Source organism: Python bivittatus, unplaced genomic scaffold, assembly GCF_059951505.1.
Source record: "Python bivittatus isolate LINGU-HERP-01145 unplaced genomic scaffold, Pbiv_v1 ctg000480_np1212, whole genome shotgun sequence".
Classification (NCBI taxonomy): Eukaryota; Metazoa; Chordata; class Lepidosauria; order Squamata; family Pythonidae; genus Python; species Python bivittatus.
Genome location: NW_028277075.1, coordinates 19,935,616 through 19,959,847, shown reverse-complemented (window position 1 = coordinate 19,959,847; position 24,232 = coordinate 19,935,616). Strand labels below are relative to the sequence as shown.

The window sequence follows — 24,232 nt, the reverse complement described above, 5'->3', positions numbered from 1 at the left end:
TTGTTTTCTGTTGGAAGTAAGCACAACTTTAGAACTGATTGAGGTAGAGAGATGCAAAAAGATATAAAGCTGCCCATATTTTCTTCTCTAAGTGGAATGGATCTAACCATAACTTTAGTGGTGGCAATTCTTTTGCCACAAATTTACCCACCTGATAGCATTAATATGGTGGTGGAATTAGCTCTATTCAGGCATATTTCTCAGTAACATTCTTAAAACTATAGTTAAAACTATAGTTAAGTTGCCTTTTAATGAGAGTTGGAACCTAGTTTCAAATTCCTGCTTAAGAACAAGAAGGTGGTCTGTTGTAATCTACTGTCATGCCATAAAAGGCTTTATAGGTAGTGCCCAAACCTTTGGGCTCAGAAGCGCATTAGTAACAGAAGGCTTCTGCAGCCATCTGCAAAGATCTACATTAATATATACAAAAGAATAACCTTTGTGTGTAAAACTGAAGGATCATGATAAAAGGAAATGTCTGTGCTTGGAAGAATATTGACATCTTATAAGCAAAGTTGGGAAGGAGAGGCTTACCAGGGATGGAGAATAAAAATACAAACTCTTTCAAGTCACACTTGACTCCAGTGACTTCATGGACACATCTATAAAGATTTCTTGGCAACAAAAGGAAGTAATTTACCCTTGCTGACTTCCTTTTTTTTTTTAACTTTCCAGTGTAGTAGTCCTTGTTGAACTCCCATCCAAGTCTGACTAACCATGTCTGTCCAGATTAGTTTTTTGACATCAGTAAAGATCAGCAAAGTGCCATGTATTTTTAGAGTATAGTTTGGAAGCCACAGCTGGTGCAAAATGAAGCAGCCAGACTTCCAGTTAAGGAAACCTATTATATGCAGTTATCCCCATCTTGAGGTTGCTGCACTGCAATTGGAGGCTTGTAGGTCCAATTCAACATGTCAGTTGGTTCTTATAAAGCTATATACGATGTGGCACTGAATATATCAAGGACTGCCTACCAAGCATCATGCTGTCCATCTGGTTCAAATATCTGCAGAGGGTATAAAGGTCCCACCCCTAACTGAAGTGAGAAGGTTTGGGAACCAAATGCTAGTCTTTGTGGCAAAAACTCCAACACAGTGAATCACGTTGCCCCCAGAAGTATGATTGGCCATTACAATCCTGTCATTTAGGAAGACCCTGAAATCATTCTATTTCGATGGGCCTTTAGATCCTAGCACAATTGATCAGCAGCCGTATTTATAATTATAATTTCTCCTGTAGTGTTTTTAAACTGTAGAAATGTTCTGTTCTGGTTTGTTCTTTGTGTACTGTCCAGAGTTGTTTAACTGGAGTAGCATAAAAATAGTGTTAAACAAAAAAACAAAACAAAATGAAAATGAAAATGAAAACTCTGAACGCTTTTGGAAGAAGCAAAATTCAAGAAATCCACCGATTGTGCCACATTTTTCAGAACCCAGTTTGAAAGGAGATTGTTGTTCTATGCTTAAGAATTAGTATGATTTGTGCTGTTGAAGGTGCAGAATATTAGTATAGATGCTGTATATTACATCTCTCTATAGAACAGGAAGTATGATTTATTTCTTGTTTATTTCGATAGTTAAAGAAAGATGCTTTGGAAGTTTCCTATTAGTGAATTCTCCATCAAAACACTGTTGTCTGCATGACACAAATAACACGAGAACTTTGGTGGCTCATTATGTTGCATTTGTCAAAGCCCATTTGATTGTGCTGCCGTTCTTAATCTCCATTTCTGCCTCTTCAAAAGCCAAGTCTCCCTATAGCAAAATGCTCTTTTGCTTTCTTGTGGGTCCTTCCTACATTTCTTCTTGCTTTTTCTTTCCCCTCTAGGGACAGGCTTCTTGATACCTGAGTCTTCCGGTGACTTGAGAATTGTCCTGCACTCTAAGCATTTTCTTTCTTACTAAGGCTAGAAGGCAAGGGCCCTTGTTAAGTAAAGTTCTAGGGCACCTGAAGCAGTCCCTCTCATTGCTGCACACACCACAGACTTTCTCTGAAGTCAATATAGCTGGAGGCTTTTTGTTCTTGGTTAATGAGAATTTCATCTTTCATTAATGTACATTTGAAGAGACAGAGTTCTCCCTTTGCCCTTCTTGTTTATCCTGTCTTAGGAAAGTGGGATATAAAGAAAGTTCAGAACTTGTGAATTTATTCCTTCATGGTACTTACCAAAAAAGTGTACAAGATAATAAAATCAGATTAAAATAATTTAAGCAGCAATACTTTATTGGATTGCATAGTAAAGTGAATACCTCCTTGCTTCCATTGTAGATAGAAGAATAAGGATAGGTTTATTACTAAATGTTACTCCTGTGCTTTTGAAACCTACAATAATCAACAGATGTTGCACTCAGATTCTGTTTAGTTGTCATTCCCTTTTTTGGCACTTTTTTCTTCCACGTGTTGCAGGTTTCAGTGCCTTAACTCACCCTCCAATTTTTCAATACATCAAATGTACTATTCTGCATTCGTTGTGTTTGATGTGATTAATGACTTTCATCAATAGTTCTTGTCAGTCTAAATATCTGTATGGTGTTCTGCCTCCATACCATGAGATAAAACTCTTTTATGACAACTATGTTAATGGAATGATTTCTTCTATTTTTTTTTTAATAGAATGAATAGCATATCTCATGGTGGTGGTCATAGATTTATATGGACCATGGAGTCCATTACAGTTCATCACAATATAGGACATGTCATATAATACATACAGTATCTTAACAATGAGAAAAACTAGCATTGATTAGAGTGGCATGAACCATATAGAAGGGTGCTTCATGATGGACCAAAGTCCCCCTTCAAACTGTTTCTTAAATTGCTAAGATAGAATGGCCTCTCAGAGGCTTTGCATAACTGCTTCAAAAGCCATCTCACAGCTGAGCATGTGAAGATATGTACTGAAGACATTTCTACTGGGATAGCCAGAAGAGTACATCCCTAATATTTATATTCTCAGAGACGCTGTTCCCTTAAATTTGCTTTTAATTAGAAAACTGTTTGACTGTAGCAAGTGGCTCCACTTCTCTAAGGAAATCATTCATAATTATGCATGCTCCCTTGTGCCTTGCACCACATCCCCTAATATTTCAGTTGTTTCATAGCTTGACAAAGGACCGTGTGAGTTGCATTTTCATAGCTTCTGACAGCTACATTTGTTTGTTGCTTTTTTCCCACAAGATTCCTTATCTGTCTCAGGTGTGAGTCCTATTTTCCTCCAATGTGAGACCTTCTCTCTCAGGACCAAGACGTTTCTCTGACATGGAATGCTATCTATATCTTGTAATATAGAAGCTGCAAAGACAAAATAACTGTTCTGTTGGAACCGTTGTCTGCAGCAGTACTTGAGCAAGACTAGGTCATCATTCTGCACTTTGTTAGTGTACATGATTTAGCTCCTGCAACTATGCTTTTTATTATAAGTTAAGGTAAGTGTGCCATATCTTTGTCTTGAAGTGTCTGTACTGAAAAATAAAAACAGAAACAGTATTAACACCTCTCTTTTAAGAAACTTAAGGGTCACCCATGCATTGAAGCAAATGACTAATTATATATATGTACATAACACAGATCATTTATATGAAGTGGCTGTTCAAAATGGAACATTTTCATTGTCTTCTGCCGCAGACTTTTTAGGACGGAGAGTGATGTGTGAAAAATCAAACAATGATTTATTTTTATTTTATTTTATTTTATTTTATTTTTATTTATTTATATTTCAAATTTGGATACCACCCATCTCACCAGGAAGTGACTGGGTGGTTTTCAAAGTGATCCACTGATTTGATCAGGTTTAGATTGGTAAGGTTCTTATAGTCTTACAAGTAGAAAACAGGAAGGCAAACCTTGATCATGCTCTAGCCCCCCTGCCAGAAATCTGTTCTGGAACTGTATGAAAAATGGGGCTTGGGGTACAGAGGAAACAAGGGATTGGTGAAATTTACCTGCTTCCTCAGTGGAGAGCAGCAGTCTGTTTTGTTAATAGGAAAAATCAATTTTTTTGTAGAATAGTAAATGCAGATCCAACCCACAATGTTACTTAAAGAAAAGCATACTCATCTCCAGTAATACCTATACTAATTGGTTTTTATATAGTTGAAATGTAATAATATGAAAATCCTGGTGAATCAGTTAATATACCCATGTAGTCCTGCATTCTGCTCTTAAAATGTTATAATAGATACTTATGGGAATCTCATACCTAAGATAGAGCAGTTCCCCAGGTACCAGTATGATTAATAGCCGTTAATAGCATAATCTCTCTGAATGTGTATAATCCACTTTTAAACCTGCTGATAATTACCACTGTTTTGTGGCTGCAAGTTCCATAGATTGACTATATATTGGGTGAATTATATCTGTTGGTCCCTCCTAAATCCCCTATTATTCTGTTTTATCAATGACTGCATGTACTGGTTGCTCAACTTACTGATGTTGTTTTCTAAGCTCTGAGTACCAATGTTGCTACCTTTCTGAATGGGAAATGAACCTCATTCCTTGATGATACTAGTCCTGGTGCTGATAGAAGGCATATGGAAGGATTAATTGTAGAAATTTAAAATTTCTTTTGCATTAAAGATGTACAGTAATTCTGGTACATCATTTTTTGCACAGTTTTGTGAACTCACATGAGTTCACATGTCACAATAATAATGGAGATGAAGAGATATTTCCAAAACATATGGCAATAGCCATCGTACACTTGTTTCTGTAGCTCAAAAAAGAAAGAATTAACTGCAAGTAGCTTTTTTTAGAAATAAGCAGTGGAAGATATTCTGTATCTGTTTGAGGCTCACTTCTCATTACAGGTAGTCCTTGCTTAACAATGCTAACTGGGACCAGAAACTCCATTGTTAAGGGACACGGTCATAAGTCAAAAAACTACATGACCATGCCACTTATTGATGGCAGTTCCAGCAATCCCGGTTGCTTTCGTTAAGCGAGGACCTCACATGACCATGATTTCTGCTGGCTTCCCTGTTGACTTTGCTTGTCAGAAGCTAGCAGGGAAGGTCGCAAATCGCAATTGTATGACTGCGGGACACTGCAACGGCTGTAAGTACAAGGACTGGTTGTAAGTACCACTTGTTCAGCACTATCATAAGTTTGAACAGTTGCTGAATGAGTGGTCATTAAGCAAGGACCACCTGTTTAGAAACATTTGCTTGAGGTTCCTTATAGGAACAAAATGAAGACTTTAATCAAGACACAAACTACAATTATACAGTGCCATTTGCTGAGCCCCTTTGTAACAGCTATATAAATTATAAATAAAATAATATCAATTCAGGTATTTTGCATGTTAGATTATATATAGCAAAAGTTTTGAAGCTTTTAAATTTACAGTAGCCTATTGAAAGATGTTTAAAAATGATCTCAATTTGCAGTATGTTGCTTATATAAAATAGAATTTCCAGTGGGTATACTGTAATCCTCAAATTATTCCCTATGGTATGTAACATGATAAAACTGCAATTTAAATATATAAAATAGTAACCAATTCCCAAGAAATTAAAATATGTTTGTATAAATCTAAACACACTATAAACCACCTGAATGAAATTAAATGCAGCTCCTGTTAATGGACTACTAATTTATGTAGTGAAGAAATTACTATTACTCCTGCAGATTTATTTTAAATTTGTCTATACACATACATATTTTTCAGGATAAAGAAAATGTGGAAGCTGTTTCAGTAGGGGCCATTCTTTCAGATTATCAACGAGTCCGTGTGGAAAATGTGTAAGTAAAATGAGACATTGCTTGCAGTGTAAGGTGAACATGTCGTACATGGCAACACAGCTATAGATTTCAGTGGTGTGGGCTAGATCAGAAATGTGATTGCTTCTAACTGAAAAGCATGCCTATCAACTAAGGTAGCAGAGTATAAAGTTTCATTATACATTTCATTCAATATTTGTATGATGCTAAATATATAATTGTAGGGGTGTACAATGGATAAAATCAAATTTACAATGGATAAAATAAAAAAGACTGAACTCTTAGAAACAGAGTCTTGAATGTCTTAAATGTAGTTTTGTCTTCTAACTATATAGATTTCATGAACTAAAACCCATCTTTTCCTGTTCAGCCTTGCAGTGAATTATCTAAACATATAAGGGTTGAATGAAAACTATTGCCCCCATCTCCATAACTTTAATTTAAATAGGGGTATTTTAATAAAAAGAAACAGGAAAATAATCCTGGAAATGAGATCTATTGTTATCTGTATTTACGTCTTCACATAATCACTACCATTTGCTACACACGTCTTTGCAATTGCCACTTGGGTGGCTTGTAAAGTATAAAGCCTAGCATTGTCATGTTGCAGCAAAATTTCCTTCTTCTGATTCCAAACTCTGCTTAATCATTGTTTCAAAGTTTCAAGTGTTGTAATGTAACACTCTGAATTGATAGTGGTGCCTGGTTTAATAACATCCATGTAAATAACATCATCTATACCATGAGTTTTCCAGTCAAAGCCTCAGTTTTGAATTTACTTTGTTTTGCAGTTTTGTGATTATATTCCATGGACTACATTTCTGTCTCACAATGATGAGCCCATGTTTCATCAGCTATCATGATGCTGTGAAAAAATTCATTCTTGTAGTATGACAACAATTGCTGCAAATTTCAACTCTTGAAGCTTTCAGTCATGCTGTCAGCTTATGTGGAACCCATCTTGCACAAAACTTCCAATACTGAAGAACAGTTCACAGCAATTTCCTTTTGAGTGGTCTGTCAATTGTCCTTATTCAGTTCATCAACCTTTCTCATGTGAAACTGTTCTGTTGCTGTCACAGGTTACCTTCTTCATTCTTGATCAGCTCTTCCTGGTTCACCATCTTTGCATTTTTTTGGCCCAGCAGTGCACAATACTCACACCAACATAGTCATCACCATAAACAACCTGCATTCAGTGATGAGTTGGAGATACTCCTTAGGTAGTCAAAACTTCAATCATAGTACACTATGTTGCTTAAAGCACACTGGTGGGTATTTACTGCAGGCTTCCATTTCACAAACAGTAGCAATATAACCTTTTCTTACAGCAACTTTCCACCAATAGAAATGAAAGAACAAATGCTAAACACAGGGCTTCTACTGCCATTTGTTAGCAACTTATAACATTGGAGGCATTACGTTTCATTCATTCAACCCTTAGATGTTCAAGTTAAACCTGTGCAAATAATGTTGCTATGTGGTCCCAAATGATACTTTCTGTTCAGTGATACTTTGAATATATGTGAATTACTTGATAAATATTTATTTGGAGAAACTTTTTATTATTTGGAAAGAACATATGAAACTTACCTTGACATAGTACTGACATGCTACAATGTTTTTTTTCTTTTTTTCTTTTGCTTTGGAAATTTGGGAACTAATTGCATGACATTCTGATATTTCTTTGGTATTCTGGTTTGTCCATATATTTTGCTGACTCAAAAAAGAGAGTCTACCAATAGTACTTGTATAGAGGATATGTCCAAAAATAATATCACTCGTCTGGTGCATTGTGTGGATGTTCTGGATGTATGTAAAAAACCTAGTCTATGTCATCTTAGGAGACTTGAAGGTTGTGAAAAATGAAGGTGATGGAGTAGTATAATGGAAGATAAAATGTATAATTCTATTGTTCAGATGAACTACAGAGGCTGTATTTTATCATGAAAACATAGCTGAGTATGTAGCTAACCAATGTTTTGGAATGGTGCAAACTGATCTTTCTGCTTGCCTTAGAATACTATTGTATACCTGCTCTTTCAGGACAACACACAATGTAGCAAATAAAGTTGATTAAAAAAAAAAATCCAATCAATGGCTAGCCATTGACACTCCAAATTCCAGGTAGTTACCTTATTACATATTACTGAGGTAGCATGGCTTGAATTAATCAAATATGTAATGAGCATTCCTAGTCAAGTAAACCTCCAGAGGTTCCTGTCAGTCAGAATGCACATACATTTACCCAGTATCTTTACCTTTAGAAAAAAATTCCCAGAGGGAGATTTGGCTAAATTCTTAAATAAATACATTTCCCCTCACCCCACTGAGGTTAGCTAGCAAGGAAGGAGCTTGCTGGAGGCTTTTTTTTCTTTGTCAGTCTAGTGAAATATGGGGCTACAGGGAAGAGAAAGGATAAAGTCTATCTTTTAAGAAGGAAAGAATTACAACCAGATTTCTAGGTGCAGAAGTATCAGATTGAATGTGTCATTTCGTTTTAAAGTGCACGTGTTCAAAGCTTTGTCTGACTCCTTTCACAGTTATTTTCCACTGAAACTCAGTATTTGTTTTGTCTGAGTTTGCCTTTGCTTCTGCTTGTTCTTTCAATTAGTGTTCCCACTCTCACAATCCATTCATGTTGCTCCTGCTGCTTCATCGCCACCAACATCATCTCCTCTCTTCCTCTTCTTTTTTTTTTCTCTCTGTCTCTCTGTCTCTTTTCTTTTTTGCTGTTTTCAATTTTAATAAGCTAATATTTTAAACAGGCTGATTTGGTGCCAGTTTATGCCTGGTAATATATCTCACATGGTCTTGGCCTCTCCAAATTGAATACCAGGTGCTGGGTTTTAGTTTGTGTTTTTCTTTCTTTCAACAGGAAGGGAAGGCAGTGTCTTTCTGTTAATCTCATACTGATGCCCCTGATAGAAGGAAGGGGGAGGGGACTGAAAAAGCCAGTGAAAATTTATTTAAGTGAAGAGCTATAATGACCTTAAAGCATTGGTGATGCGTGCTGTCACTGGATAGTCACTATTTAAATGGGATCCCATAATGCCATTCCATTTGTGGATGCAAGAGGAGATTCTTAATATCTATATGGTTGCCCTCTACATCTGCTATGCAAGTTTGGAGATACTCCAGAACAGACTGGGGCTTGAGCAACAGATTGGGTAGGAGGTGTAGAGCGGGAAATTTCATTGCAAGTGGAAATGTATGGATTTACTGTTACATTTAGCCCAGTTTGTCTTCATCCTTACTAATTATACCTATTGTAATTTGATAAATTAAATAAAGTTGCTTAGAAAGTTAAATGATCTGTGTTTAGTTGTACTAACACATCCATCTTTTCTTTCTGAAAACAGTTGTAAAAGGCTTGCTCTGCAGCCTCTAGCATACCTGTGGCGTCAGAATCAAGACACACTGCTGAAAGAAATTATATCCTTGAAAGTTCAAGCTATAATAATAAAAGTAGCAGCTTTCGGTAAGAATTCAAACTATCTCTAGTAACTGTGGTGCATCTACTTTGTCAATAAGCAATCAATACCATAAAATAGCCACAGGAATGTATTAATCTGTTTTGTAATTAAAATGTACTCAAGGGCAGAAAACTGCACCAGGAGAAAGTGAAGTATGGAATATAAATATGAGGAATGGAATTTCAGTTGCACAGTGTTATGTCTAAACAATTAATGGATCTAGTCAATAAATATTTTTAATGCCAGATAGTGGAAAAAAGTGTATAATCATTTTAACTTTCCTCATTACATTTGCACGGGGAGAATGTTTTTTCAAGAGATGTTCATTTATAAAGTAACCATTTTCAGTTTGCTTGTAAGAGTTATGCAAATGCTAGAAATTGGACCATTATTACAATAAATTATAGGAACTTCTAATGTAAAGAGTTAAGTAAAAACTTTACTAGCAGCAATCAGTAAATGACTTTGCAAGACAAAAGAGGTATTTTCCTGTTCAGTCTTAAGATAATCTGTTCCTAAATTAGAAAGAAAAGATACTTATTACTGTCCTAGTTTGTCCTTTGTGTATTCAAGCTACTCTGTGCTGTCCAGATTTAGTTGTACATGTTGTTCTGTTACTTTGCTCATGTGCATGGCTCCATTGTAGCATTCAGCAAAGTTAGTTTACCACTTGGGAAATTTTTTAAGGACAGTTGGGTTTTGCTCCAGATAATTGAGCAAAACTCTTGCAGTTTAAAAGATAATTGTATGTGTGTGTAGAAGAAGAGAATTTCAGTGGAGTTCAGAATCAACACATTGACTTTCATTGGCAAAATTGTGATTTTCACATTGAACTGACCTACTACAGAAAATACTTTGGCCACTAAGATCTGTCCGAGCAGAGTATTATAAATTCAGACTTACTGAATGGTATGTGGTTCTCTAACTACACAAACTGATGAGAAATACATTAATAGGCCAATACATCATTTCAGAATTACAGTCCTCTCTGTAGTATTTCACATAAAAGTGTTAGATGAGATCTTGGGTGTAAAATTTGATAAAAAGATGATTTTCCTTTTGGGTCAGTGGGGGTTTGTGGCCCATTAGACCAAAGAATGGCCAGTATAATAGGAAAGAAGCTGTTCTACATGAGTGGCTAAAAATAAATTTCTGATAAAGTGCACAGTATAATCTTGGTGTGAATTAAATCATATAGTCAACTATGAGGTGAACTGTTTTTATAAGAATTTGCCTTGTTTAAAATGGGAATTCATTTATTGGGAGTAACATTGGTAGGAGAAATATTAATTCTTCAGGTGTGATGTTTCACCAGAATCATTTTATTTTATATCACTTCTGATAAGAACAGTAAAATAAGATCATCCCAACTTCATTTAGTGTTTTCTTAACATTTATACAAAGGATGAGAAATAATTTTTAAAATCTGTCTTTGATCACAAATTACAAGATAATTCATTTAGTTGGCAGGATTTGGTATCCTGTTAAAACTTATCTATGTCAGTTTCTACAGCAAACTTCTAGCTTTTTATTTAATAATAAATCTACTATCTTTGAAGAGGGCAAGCAAGTAACAATAGCTTGGGGTCCAGAAACAGAAAATATTTTATTTTAAAGTATCTTGGAATAGAGTCATTATACAACTAGGTATATGGTTGCAAAGCATAACCAGATTATGGTTGGTTAGTTAACCAGAGTCACAAGATGGTGGCAACCTTGTGAATAGGTGTTTCTTATGTTCCAGAAACGGCTGTGGAAGGGTTGCAACTTCTATGGGAGATCAGCTGCATATTTTGTGATGCTCCTGAATCTCCTTTTGAGACTTGCAGCCTTCATTCATAAATTTATAAAGCTTTTGCTGCATAAACAGCTACTGCTGCTCTATGCTCAAGTGTAATTTGGCCCTTGAAAATGAGCTGAAAGCCTCAAGTAAAGGACAGAGCTGGCAGAATGTTAATATGCATGGCTGGGTGGGATCACATTACGTCAGGTACAAGGGAACAATGTTTTTGCCTTTTCGTTTCCATGCCCAACTTCTATGTATTTTTTCCCAAAATTAGGAATATGTCTGTGCCTATTTTGGTACCCCTTTTGGAAATATTCTGTGAAAGTGCAACTAGTTCTGAATTGGCAGCCTTTGGTGCAAAGAGAAAACATTTAGATTATGCTGTTGCATTCTTATTACCTTCTAAAACTTGCTTCATTATTTTATTGTTTCTCTTGTATTTAGCACTGTATGACAGTTCTGATTGTACACACTGGTCCACTCAGGAAAGAGTGTCTTAAAAATATTTTAAAAGAAATTATATTTAAATTAATTAATTTTTCTCCTCCAAATTGTGCTCCATGATGATCAGTTGGGTTTTTAGTGTTGGCCTGGCTATTAATGTATCTAGAATGGGCTTATGATTGAGCCCAATTTCTATAAAAGTAAGTTATGTCTCTGTATACAATCCAAAATCCTTTCAAAAAAAAAAAAGGGGGGAAGAAATGGGTAAATTCTGAGTGACAGAGGAAATGACTGCAGGGGTGATTTTGCCAGCGACCTGTGTCATCCCTTAAGTAAGATAAACTTGTCTTTGTATCTCATCAGCCTGGAACAAGTTAGAATGTGCTTACTGATACACAAAGAACCCTCTGTGGCATTTTTCTTCAGAGCACAAATACCATAAATAGTTTTAGATAGTAATTAGATAGAAAACAGCTGCCTCTTTTTTCTTTTTTGGCTACAGGTAGAAAGAAAGATCTTATCAGACTAAATTTCTCACCTGCCTAGGGTAGGAATAATTAGACATAAGCAAATTTAATGGAGCTTCTTTGCTCCAGAGGGCACACCGCAGTGCTTTAATAACAGTGTGCTTTATTAAAGGAGGTTTAAGGAATTATGGCTGTTTAACGTATCGAATGGCAGAGAAGTTAAGGTATGGGTTACCATTTTACTTTTAGATGAATAATCAAAGCTGCTTTTAAGCTAAATTGCAGTAAATGTGTTTGGAATAACGCATTTAAAAGGCTGAGTAGTAATACACATTAGATGGCGTGTTGCGCTGATGTGAAAAGAATCAGTGAATATGTAACTTGAGCTTGACATTTATCAACCCTGGCGTGCTCCTATAGCTCTGTTTTCCATTAGTTTAATGACATTGGTAGAAAGGTGTAAGATTATAGGCAACATATAATTATACAAGTAAATACACATTAATTTCAGAACACTCTTTTCAGTTGGCACTTACAAATTAATATCTGCTGATGGTGACTTTCTGAAGAGGGCAGTGGTTTCCTCCATACTTTTCCTTAATAATCCTGCTGTAACCTCTTTTTCCTCTGTATAGTATGGAAGTCCACTTCACTGAAGGATTCAGGGAACTGCTGTTTTTTTGGAACTCCCCAAAAGTAAGATGAACTGGCAGACTGTTAGCAATATAGTAAAGAAATCTATTAGAAGAGGCAGCACCTTAATGCAAAGGCAAGAATAGGTTGGAATTCAGAAAATATAACTTCCTGTAAGGAAGTGTTGAGTGGCACCTCACAGGTCTCCGTCTAAGCCCTGTGCTATTCAACATATTTGTAAATGACTTGGATGAAGGGTTAAAAGAATATGAAAATCAAATTTGCAGACCACAGAAAAATAAGGAATAGCAAACGCTTTAGAGGAGAGTACCAAGATCCAGCAGGAGCTTGACAAGCTGAGACATTAGGCAGAGACCAGCAAACGGTATTTCAGCAGAAACTCATGCAAAGTCCTACATTTGCATAGGATTCTTTTTCCTTCCAATGATTAGAAAGTCATGTAGGAAAAAATGAAGCCATGAGTATAGGATGATGAGAACCATACTGGCAGCAATGCATGTGAACATTTTGTGGATGTCTTAATGGATCACAAATTGAACATTAGCCAAGATTATGATGCAGCTTCAAGAACCAACAAAAAAAGAACAACCCAAGTGTAGGCCTAGGCTGTGTCAACAGAAGTATAATATCAACTTTGAATGAATTCATTGCTCCTCTGTATTCTACATTAGTTGGAGTGTATCTAGAGTACTGCATCCAGTTCTTGGCATCACATTTTAGGAAGGATATTGACAGACCCAAGTGGATCATGATAGTTACGTATCTTCACGTTTCTGAAGGTCTGTTATGTAGTATAGAAGACAGGCAAAATTTTTCAGAGTTGTTTCAAAAGATAGGATAAGAATAAATACAGTAGGTATAAATTATAAGGAAATATATTTAATTTGGCTATCTGAAAAAAAATATTTACAGTAAAAGCTATTCAACTATAGAACAAACTGCCTCATGAGGATAGATTCTCTTTTGCTGGAGATGTTTAAACAAAGCCTGGATGGCCATCTGTTAGTATGCCTTAGTGGGGGATTCCTGCACAAGAGGGAGTCCTAAAGAATTTTCAATTTAAGTGGACAGTAAGATCTCAACTAACCTGTGAGCCTCAAAAAGGAGCAAGAATAAAAACTTTTTATTTGGGGTGCCTTGAGAAACAGAAGCGAAAATAAAAGAGCATGACTGTTATCATTACTTGTAATGCTTGTGTGTTTGTGCCTGAAAACTACCTGACATATATTAGTAGCAAGTCAGTGCTTTGAAGTAATGCTCAAAGAAAGAGTGGAAGTATTGGAGGAGAGAGTAGAGATACTTTAGCTCATAAAAGAGGAGGGAAATGAATTCGTTCAACTAAAGGACTGATAGAGGAAGTGAATCAGAAAAAGCAATCAAAGAAAGAGAATTAGCCAAAGAGCTAGACCAGTGGGTGACAGTGACAAGAGGAGCAAGAATTGTGAAAGGTATTCTACAATACTAGAACTCAGAATAAGCTTGGATATCCTCATAGGAGAAAAAGGCTCTGAACCTTCAATGGTAGAAAAAGCAGTACTGCTAATCAGGAGGCAGGAATATAGATCTCTGAAGAACAGAAGGAATGCAGCTGCTCTTTTCAAGAAGGGGGGGGGAAGATTTGTGGTAATTAGCAACTCATTGTTATGAGGAAGAGAAACAAACATGCTGGCTGGACCCATTGGCTCATGAAGTCTGCTGCCTTCCTGAAGTATGGATTAGGATGTGAAAGAACAACTTCTAAGATATAGCAAATCCACTGACAATTATCTCTTTGTGCTCATCCATGTGGGGACAAATGATACTGCCAAGAGCAATTATAGCCATATCAGCATGGAGATATAGGAAGGATACTCAACAACCTGGACGTCTGGTAGTCTCATCCATCTCTTGAGTCCATAGGAAAGGACTGGAAAAGGAAATAATATATTGGCGCATTGTGTCAAAAACACACATTTGATTTCTGGGAAAATGTTACCTGAATGATGAATTACGGGAATGATATGGATTGCTCTTCACAAGGACTGGTAAAAATGCATTTGGTCAAAATGACTCAGGTGCTATAGAAGGAAGAGGAAGTGAGGCCTATATTTTAATGAAAAATCAGAAAGAATATTAACTCGTAAAGTTTATGGCCTTTGTCTGTACAGTATGGATAGGGAAAATAAATAAAAATAAGTTGGCTATTAGTACAGGGTAGGGTAACTCCCTTGTTTGGAAAACAGCAGTCAAAGGATATAAATTTTCAAAAGGAATAGAAGCAAGAGAAAGGGAGGAAGAGTTGTATTATGTTACAAAAAAGTCATACCTGTTCTGAAATCCAAGGGACTTTGGTGATGTTATAGAAAACTTAAGGATTGAAAAAGTAATGAATAATATTAGTACTGTTGTTGGTGTCTGTTATCACCTGCCCAGTCCATAAGATGTGGTTGATGTTTTCCAAAAGGAACTTACAGATCTCTCAAAGAAATGTGAAGTTGTAGTGATGGGGAGCTACAGTTACAGCAACATTTTTGGGAGACAAATGTCCTTGAAGCAAACTTCTGTCTGGATGGTAGCTTTCTGCTTCATATAGTAGCAGAACTCCAGGTGATTTCAATAAGGAAAAAGAAATGGAGAACAGCAAAAGAAGCCAACGTGTCTTTACAAAAAGCTTGGAAAGATCCAAAAATGACAACAAAAAGAACAAATATAAGGGATGGAATGAGGGCATGTCACTAAGGAAGAGTACACAGAAATAAGCTGGAATTGTAGAAAGGCTGAAGTGCAGAATGAGTTAAGCTTTGTGTTCTAAGGTAAGAAAAACAAAAAGTCTTGAGAAATGTTTAAAAAAAGCAAAGAGGGAAAAATCAGTATATGAATTATTTGATGTTAAAAGGTAACAAGAGCCTTAGCTGCTTCTATACTGGTGCAGTCTTTTACAAAAAGTATTCTTCCTTTCCCTCCCCTCCCCTCCCCTCCCCTCCCTGTCTGTCTATCTATCTATCCGTCCATCCATCCATCCGTCCGTCCGTCCATCCATCCATCCATCCATCTGTATTGGTTTAAAGAATGCTTGACTTTAGACAATAAAACATTATGAAGATCATGATGAAGGGACAAAATTGAAGCTTGAGAGTGATAGAAACATACTGTAGTCTGCAAATAACTGTTTAGTGAGTTTAAAAATTCAGAACTTGCTGATGGTGTGCCCCAATTTATCAATTGATTGGACAATTTTATTTCCTACCCATCTATTCAGATACTGAAGTATGACTACCTCGAAGCTGCCTCCATCACAGATTTTTTTCTCTGAGAAGTAATCAAAAGCAACAGTCTTCCATTTCTGCATTAGTAACATAGTGGTCCATGCAATTTTAGGATCCATCCTACTCAATTTTGATGCAAATACTTGGCCTAGTAAAATCCTGATAATCTACCAAATTGTATTACTGTTTTAAATGGCAAGTATCTTCAGCTTAAGTGATTTTCAAATGTTTCTTTCCTCTTGCATCCTCTAAGGATATTCTCTGCAGCCTGAAATATCACGACTTTTTGATGCCTTCTGTCACAATCCTTCTATCTGTCATACCAGCTTATCATCCACCCACACAATTCTCCATGGTGTTTTCACAACCTATCATTAGATAATTTTTTTAAAAATCTCTGCTTTTTTTGTTGTTCACCACCTACACAGGACCAAGATCTCCTAATGAAACTGATTTTTGCCCTTTATAGTATAGAAACAATCATGATAGTTCTTTTTTTACCTGCAGTTCCTCTTCAAAGTTACTTAGCGGTTCAACTTAAGGCAATAATTCATTTTTATACTAGTTCTAAATAGAAAAATGAAACCAGACCTACAATATGTGTATTCATTATGAATATCTACTATATAGGGAATTTGGTCAGAGAACAGTATTTGCCACTTAAAACAAGATTATCAAGTAGCCAGCAACTGTTTCTCAAGATGCTTCTTGGTAGCTAATGCAAAATTCTGCAAAATTTCAGTCCTCAGAATTATACATTCTTCCTAATCAGTGATAGGAGATGAAACAAGCATTGCATAGTTTACAAGTACTGCAAAAATGGTTTGAATGCGAAATAATTCAGTCACTTCTAGAATAGATTTTCCTTTACTCAGGTGAGCTGTTGCTTGTCATCTGCAATTACTGCAGTTGGACTTGGCATTCAGAGCAAATTCATACTTGCATAGCTCTTGTTGCCTCCTTCCCTGAGCATAAATATCACAAGGTTGGAAAAATGTCCAGGGTCCTTGGCTTTCGCTGAGATTATTCAACCTTCAAGAGTACTGTAGGAGAATATTGACACCTTGTTGTCTCTGTGCCTGTCTCTGCATATGAGAGTATTTTGCAACCTCCATTGGAATAAAATAATGACGAAGAGGGAATATCTGATATATCTGATATATGAAGAGAGAATATCTTCCAGAGGAATCATAATTGTGATCTTCTTTTGTAAGAAAATCTTACTTTCTTTTGGGTTACTTCTTTCTCTCTTTTGGGTTCTTGAGATCTCCAAATAATGTATGTAGGATTGGAACCACTGTCCATAGCTTTATTTTGCTATAATGAGTCCAATTTACATTTGATTCTAGCCATGGAATAAAGTACACTTGTAAACTTTTCAGGACTTGCTTTCATGAAGCAGCTAGATCCTTAGGACTGAGATTTCTAAAATACAAATTCTCTTAATGCTTCCATTAAGGAGCTGAAGCTTGTGTTAAATGGCTCAACTTTGATGTGATCAATTTAATTTAATCTAAGTTTGGAGAGTTGCCTTTATTTAATTAAAGAGAAAAAACAGATAAGGTGAAAGGAAAACTGTGTATTTATAGACAAATTTTGAATGAATACACACACACACACCTTTATGCAAAGGTTTTAGTAAAGGATGAGTCCCTCTGCAGCGAGATGGGTGGTGACAAATTTGAAATATAAATTAAAAAAATAAAATGATCATTTCTCGTAATCATACATACATGGGCTATATTTGAAAGTAGCTTGTTCATAAGTCACAAGTAATGCCAGGTCTTCAGTCCATTGAATAACTGGGGCCATACTTTTATCTTAGAATATTGATGAACAAGTCTATTAGCAATAAGAGAGGCACAGAGAAGTCATTTCTATTGTCCATCCACCAATTTCTATGCACTAGGTAGAATGTAAACATCTGAAAATATTAAAATCTGTCTCAAAGTCAAGCTAGTGTATGCAATGACTTCCTGCAAGAATGCAGCAGTTTTAGGACATCACAGAATATGCTTAAAGCATACTTCTCATTGTATCTCCAATGAAACAATGTTTGCTCATCCCTTTTCTCCTCCCATTCATATACAATGGGGAGCAATAATTGCAAAATACTTTTTGTTGAATTAACTGTAGTCTAAGATCTATGGAAATTTTTGATATAGAACATAAGACAATCTCCCACTGTTAGACAAGCTTGGGTCTCCAGTCTCTTCCTCTACTCACTCCACCTTAGTTAAGCTGGAATGTTGTCATAGTTAGATGTGGGGTATATTGCTGTATCTGGTGCCATATGGACATACAAATATTTTATGTCTGGCCTTCATCTCAAGATAATTTATAACTTTTAAAACAATTAATGAAGGGAAAAAAGTATGTTATTTCTCTGTGTGTGCTGTACCATGGATGCAAGCTCCTTGAAAGAAAAATATAAACACAAAAATATAACACAAATAATTTTGTTTACTATAAAATATTTTTAACATGCTTAATTTTATGATTATGCAATGGTATACTTGTAGTTGATTGTATAATTCTTTCTCTATTTCTCATGTGTTTGTCCATAGCATCCAAAATATCTAGACACATATACAATTTCAACAGTATTACTAAAATATGTATGAACTTACTGATATTTTTTGTCATGGAGAACAGTGAAATATTCTTTATCAATGATGCTGCCAGCAGGTAGCAATACAGTTCCAATTAAAACATCAGAATCTAGGATTTTTTAGACTGTACTATACAAATATAAAAATGATTTTTAGACTTGTTATGCAACTTGTTCCTGCACATACTGATTTTGCAGTAAAACTCCAGAGCATAGAAGTTGTGAAGTTAGTCCAGTTCGTTTTACTTGGCATTATGAAATGGTATTTCCAAGCCTCTCAAGATGCTTTTCCTATCATTTGCTAGAGTACTCTCTAAGAAATAAAGCGTTGGTTGCTTTCTTGACAGTAGATATTAATTGACTGATATAATTCAGTCAGAGAGTTGAAAAATGCACTAAAAATAATGGGGCATAACATGCTAGGGTTAACATTTATTCATAGATGATGCAATTAAATAAAATAGGCATTAACTTCAAGGTCAGTCACTAAAGTAATAAAACTGAATATTTTAATTGAATCATAATTGCTTCTTCAAGATACATGCAAGTCAAGTAAAATAGATGTCAGCACAGCAAATTATGATTCTTCCTCCTAATTAATTTCTTAATTCTGCATGGAGTTTTCTACAGCCTGGGCTTGTTGTAGGTTTATCCACCCATCCAGGTTGTCTTTTCCCCATCCCTAGTGATTTCACATTTGGAAAATGCAATGTGATCTTGGTTTAGTATTATATTATGATCTTTTGCACTTTTTTTTCCTTTGTGGTGTAAATATATGAATTAAGATCCTGATTAAGGGAATACTTGTCAGCATTTAATCAATGGTCAATAATTGTTCATAGTTCTTTTTGGAAACACTTGTTTCCAAACAGTTGGGCAAAATGAACAAAATTAAATTTTATGCTTGAATAATTATCATTTAAAGGACAGAATCAGTATCCAATAATAGAGCTATGTGTTGTTTGTAGACTTTACTCTGCAAATAATATCATCTCCCAATACATTGTTTTAGAAGAGAGAGGTAAAAATACATCATCCTTTTTAATCTAAAATTAATCCCACTGAGGGGGAAAAAAATGAGAGGATATCCTTGAAGTATATCAAAGAACCAGAAAAGATAAAGGAAGGTGGAACAGACTGTCGCTAAGTACCAGAAAGTGGCAACAAAAACAAAAGGAACTTTGATTCTGTACTCTACTTATATGTGCTCAAGAAATATTTGGCATTTTGCCATTAGAAGAAATAAATGCTGAATAAGAAAGATGGGCTTTGGAACATTCATTGCAGAAGAGGTGAGCAGATGCTTCAACTCCGTGTGAAAGTCAAGTGTAGGTTTAGTCTGCAACTTTATAATTGGGATTGGAAACCTATGACTTCCCAAAAGATACTGGACTCCATTTCTCATTGGCCCCAGCCAAGTTGATTAATGGCAGTTGAAGTCCAACACATCTGGAAGCCCAGAATTCATCTGGAATGTATTGCAGTATAAATCCTATAGGCACAATGAGCAATTTTGTAACAGTAGAAATGGTACATATATTTCTGTTTGCTTTTTATGAGAAACTTGTAGAAGTATCAATAGAGGCTACCCTTGAAAGCAAATAGGTTTAGAGAGGTGAATTTTAATATTTCTCCCATGACAATGAGAAGTCTTTCATAGTCTAGAGTCTGATCAAGATTTTCTGATGCTGTTACAGTATTTATGTGACAAAAAATATGCATATGAATTTCATCCACACAAATAGCATTATATTTAGCTTGGGCCTAAGAGATTGTTCAAGAAATGGCTAGGCTGAGAAGAAAAGTAGCTTTAGTCATAATAGTAAGTTTATATAAACCAATGATCCAACTTAGCATAATAGAATATGGAAAACTATGTAGGGTGATACCTTTAATACATGTTACAGAGTTGTCAAGTTCAGTTGAGTGTTTCATTATCATACGTACATTATGATTTGCTTTCTATTTTATAACATTTATTTGAAAGCAAGCACTAAAACAATATACTTTCCACTTGGTGTACAGGGCAAAGGAAATGAACTTATTTTTGCTCAAGATAAAAATCAGCAGTTCAAAGAAAATAAGAGAGTAAGTTCTGGCTAAGGACAACTATGTTTCCCCCAGTGTTATTTTTGATAAACAGGAATTGGTTTTCTTTTCTTTTTTAAAATAGTTTCTTTTAAAAATGATAAAAAAGAAAGAGTAATCTGTGACATTCAAGCAGTACTTTGTTCTCTAAAATACATTTTAACATCTTTTGGCAGGTTTAGATCCAGATAAACATCTAGGAAAAACATTGGATGAAATGGAACCTTATCTTTTGGAAGTAAGTATTATTGAAAGTATACATTAAATATATGGTACTTCAAAATAATAAATTTCCTGTGGATAAAACTAGTCACACTTAGTTCTTAAAGCATGTAAGTTTAAAAAGAAAACATTAGAACATAATTTAGTAAACTGAAAATAAATACTTTATATAATCCATATGTATAGTTTTCCTAATCAACAAAACATATGTGTCCTATTTCTTTGAGAACAGTTGATTAAAAATAAAGTTTGGATATCATACTAAAAATTGATTGATTATGTGCCATCAAGTCAATGTCACCTCTTAGCAATCACATAGATTTTCTCCAGGAATCGTGCTCAAAATAGACCCACTGAAGTTAATGAAGCTTTAATTAGTAAGGTGTAGCATGAGGGCAGCCCCTTGCTTTCATATCCTTAATGTGAGAATGTTTTGATGCAGCTTACTTTTTTTCTTTATGATGGGAAAAAAAATCTAAAAGGAATGCATGAATTGGAAGGAATCACCAAGAATCAAGTTGGACTTGAGAGAAATTTTTACATAACCTTTTAATGAGAAAATACTAGGGCTCCACATGCTTCTGGAATGATTTGGAAGAAATGTCTCAGACCTCATTCAAATGCAGCCTGCTTTATCCATTGAAACATTATTTCTGTACAGCTTTTGCATAAGCCTGGAAAAAGATTCTTGGGCTTTATGGAGTTACCCCATTAAATTTAATATGATCTTAAAGCAGCTGTAACTTTTTTCCCCAGGCTTAACATTGTGAGAAAACAAAGAATGTCATGTATTCTGGATTTGATCTTCCAATGTATCAAACAAATACAAAAAGCACTACTTTTCAGGAATGAGGAGGAGCAGCAAAGTTCAGAATACAAACTTTGCTACATGAAATATTCTCTAATAAGTCTCATTTCTTGAATCTGACATATTACTGCTATGAGTTGATTCTACTTCTTCTGAGCCTTTAATATTTTATTATTATAGATTTCTGAAAACTGAAGATTTCCTTGTATTGAGACAAACTTCTTTACCCTTTTATGTGTTCATTTACTTTTTGATTTGGTGTGTTTTCCCTGCATAGGCCAGTTTCTTTCATATTTTAATCACTAAAACATTAGAAAATGTTTCCTAAATATTTTGGGTGGAGGGAAGCCCAAAAAATGTAAAATATATATTTTTTTTAAAGGGGGGAAAGTATTGTCTCAGAAGTTTTCTTGATTTTTTCTTTTCCTACATTTTCACATCTCTATGATTAAGGAGTGCTTTGATAATATTAGCTTTGGAATTAACTTTTCTTTAGAAATTTGCTTGAAAAGTCTAAGCAGTTGCTAGAGAGAGATACTTTTAGTTGTCATTTCCAGTTTAGTTTTTTTATGTATTTGGGGGTTTCATCAGAAAGCACCCTTTTTTTCTTCCTGTAAAGGTAATCCTCATTTAGCAACCACAATTGGGTCTTGGTTGTTATCCCAACTTGATTGTTAAGCAAAGTGGTTGCTAAGTGAAACTGTGACTGTGCTTGTGATCTTACTTTAGCTTTCCTTTGCTTTATAGACATACGAAGGTTATAAGTGCGAGGATTGGTTGTAAAGATACTTTTTTATCACAGTCGTAACTGTAAATGGTCGCTAAACGAGGCAGTTGCTAAACAAGGACAACCTATATTAGCATTTGTGACCTTTGATTATATGTTATAATTATATTAATCCCTTTTCAGTGATTTGTCACTGGAGCAGTTTTATCACATACATTACAGAAAGCTGTTGCACTATCTTCACAAACACAAACATATATACGTATGCAAAGACATGAAAGCTGAGATCAGATCTATGTGAACTTTTAAAGTCACCTATTCTTACAACCTTGTAATGTAATGTTTTTCCCCCTCAAATGAGATAGTTTTTCATGCATTTTGTCATGGTTGAACCATGACAGTTGTAGCCGAAAACTACAGCAGTATAAAAGAATGTTGCTCAATAAATGCTCGTTTTAGTTGGGTTTGTGTTTTCCAGTAAATGTCAGCATACATAAATATTTTACTAGATATTTAGCTAACTTTATAACTTAGTGAAACTGAAGCATAAACGCCAGCTGCAGAGAAAGTAGAGGCTACAGTTCTAAAAATATTTCCTTTGAATTCTGTCAGGGGGTGGTTTGTGTGTGTGTGAGAGAGAGATTGTGAGGGGGAGACAGATAGCAGTATCAGAAGGAAATTGGCCAACTTCAGAAATGCTCTTTTAGACATTTGTCACTTTATAAAGTTCTTATTCTTAAGCAAGCTGTAGTTGCCCTAATACCTTAGTCCCCTTTTTAGTTAAAACAATCTAACACAAATAATTATATATAAACTTGCATATTCCTGTCTTCAGATTTTTGCCAACTTGAATCTAGAAAATTCTAGATGACAACATTATATCTAAAGGCCATCTACAGCCTTTGAGATGTAAAATTAGAGATTTCTGAGGTCAGCTTTCACAAGGTTAAACTACTGTACTGCATTGTTTAGAACAGTGTTTCCCAAATTTGTCACTTTCCAGATGTGTGGACTTCAACTCCCAGAATTCCTTAGCCAGAATTGCTGTGGCTGAGAATTCTGAAGTATGTCCATCTGCAAATTGCCAACACTGGGAAATATGAGTTTTGGAGCTTCAGCTGTAGTTTACAGCTGCCCTTCCCCTGAGGAAAGTTGCTATAACCATGCTTAACCAGTATTTACAGTATCTATATAGACCCTCATTGTCTTCTGCTTAACAAGTGTCTTAAATAGCTTGACAGATGTAAACCCTCTAGTCTTTTGTTACCTCCCAGATTACCAGTTTGTATGTCATTGATTGGTTGATTGATTAGGTACCATCAAGTCATTTTTGACTCCTAGTGGCCACATACTGTATGTATGGCATGATAAACCGTTACTATTTGTACCTAGAGTGAGTTATATTTCAACTGCAGGTATATATTCTCTCTGTTTTTTCTTTTTTCCTCCATTGTGGTTATACAAAAGAGATTGGAAGCTTTTGTGTCATTTTTTACTTCATGCCACAGCACTCAAATTGATCTTAGCTGTTGTTTATTTGAATCATGTTAACTTTATAACCTATGATCTGAAATTGAATTATTTCAGACAAACTATAGATCAGATCATAATTTGTTGGGTTCAGACAAAACAAAAATGCTTAAAAAAAAAGCAGAGGCAAAAACTTTCAGATTCGTTGTGGCCACACTGGAGGAGTAGGAAGATGAGTTTATCAACCTACTTAATACAGTTATACTGTCATACTGTTACAGCCCATAGCTGTAGGTGTGTTGACTAGAAACCTGAGCCCCACATTTGCAATTCAGTAGCCCACAACTAAAATATGAGCAACTGGAAACGCATATAATCTACATTTATATAAATGCCATATATTTCTTTTGAATCCATATTGTAGTTTCTCAACTTTGTCCATAACAGATTATTTATCTGCCTGACCATTAATAAGCAGACAAAAAGACTTACTTGGTCTGAGATTCTTCTAATGAT

The 24,232-nt window shown here is 35.2% G+C and overlaps 1 protein-coding gene across 2 annotated transcripts in view; it reads left to right on the top strand.

Annotated features, from left to right (window-relative positions):
• Positions 1-24,232, top strand: part of DPH6 (diphthamine biosynthesis 6) — a 224,428-nt gene that overhangs the window by 31,437 nt on the left and 168,759 nt on the right. For both annotated transcript variants that reach the window (XM_025165624.2, XM_025165623.2), the window contains exons 4-6: positions 5,666-5,739; positions 9,081-9,199; positions 20,666-20,727. In XM_025165624.2, coding sequence (XP_025021392.1) covers positions 5,666-5,739; positions 9,081-9,199; positions 20,666-20,727 — 255 coding nt within the window. The remainder of the gene's footprint in view (positions 1-5,665; positions 5,740-9,080; positions 9,200-20,665; positions 20,728-24,232) is intronic.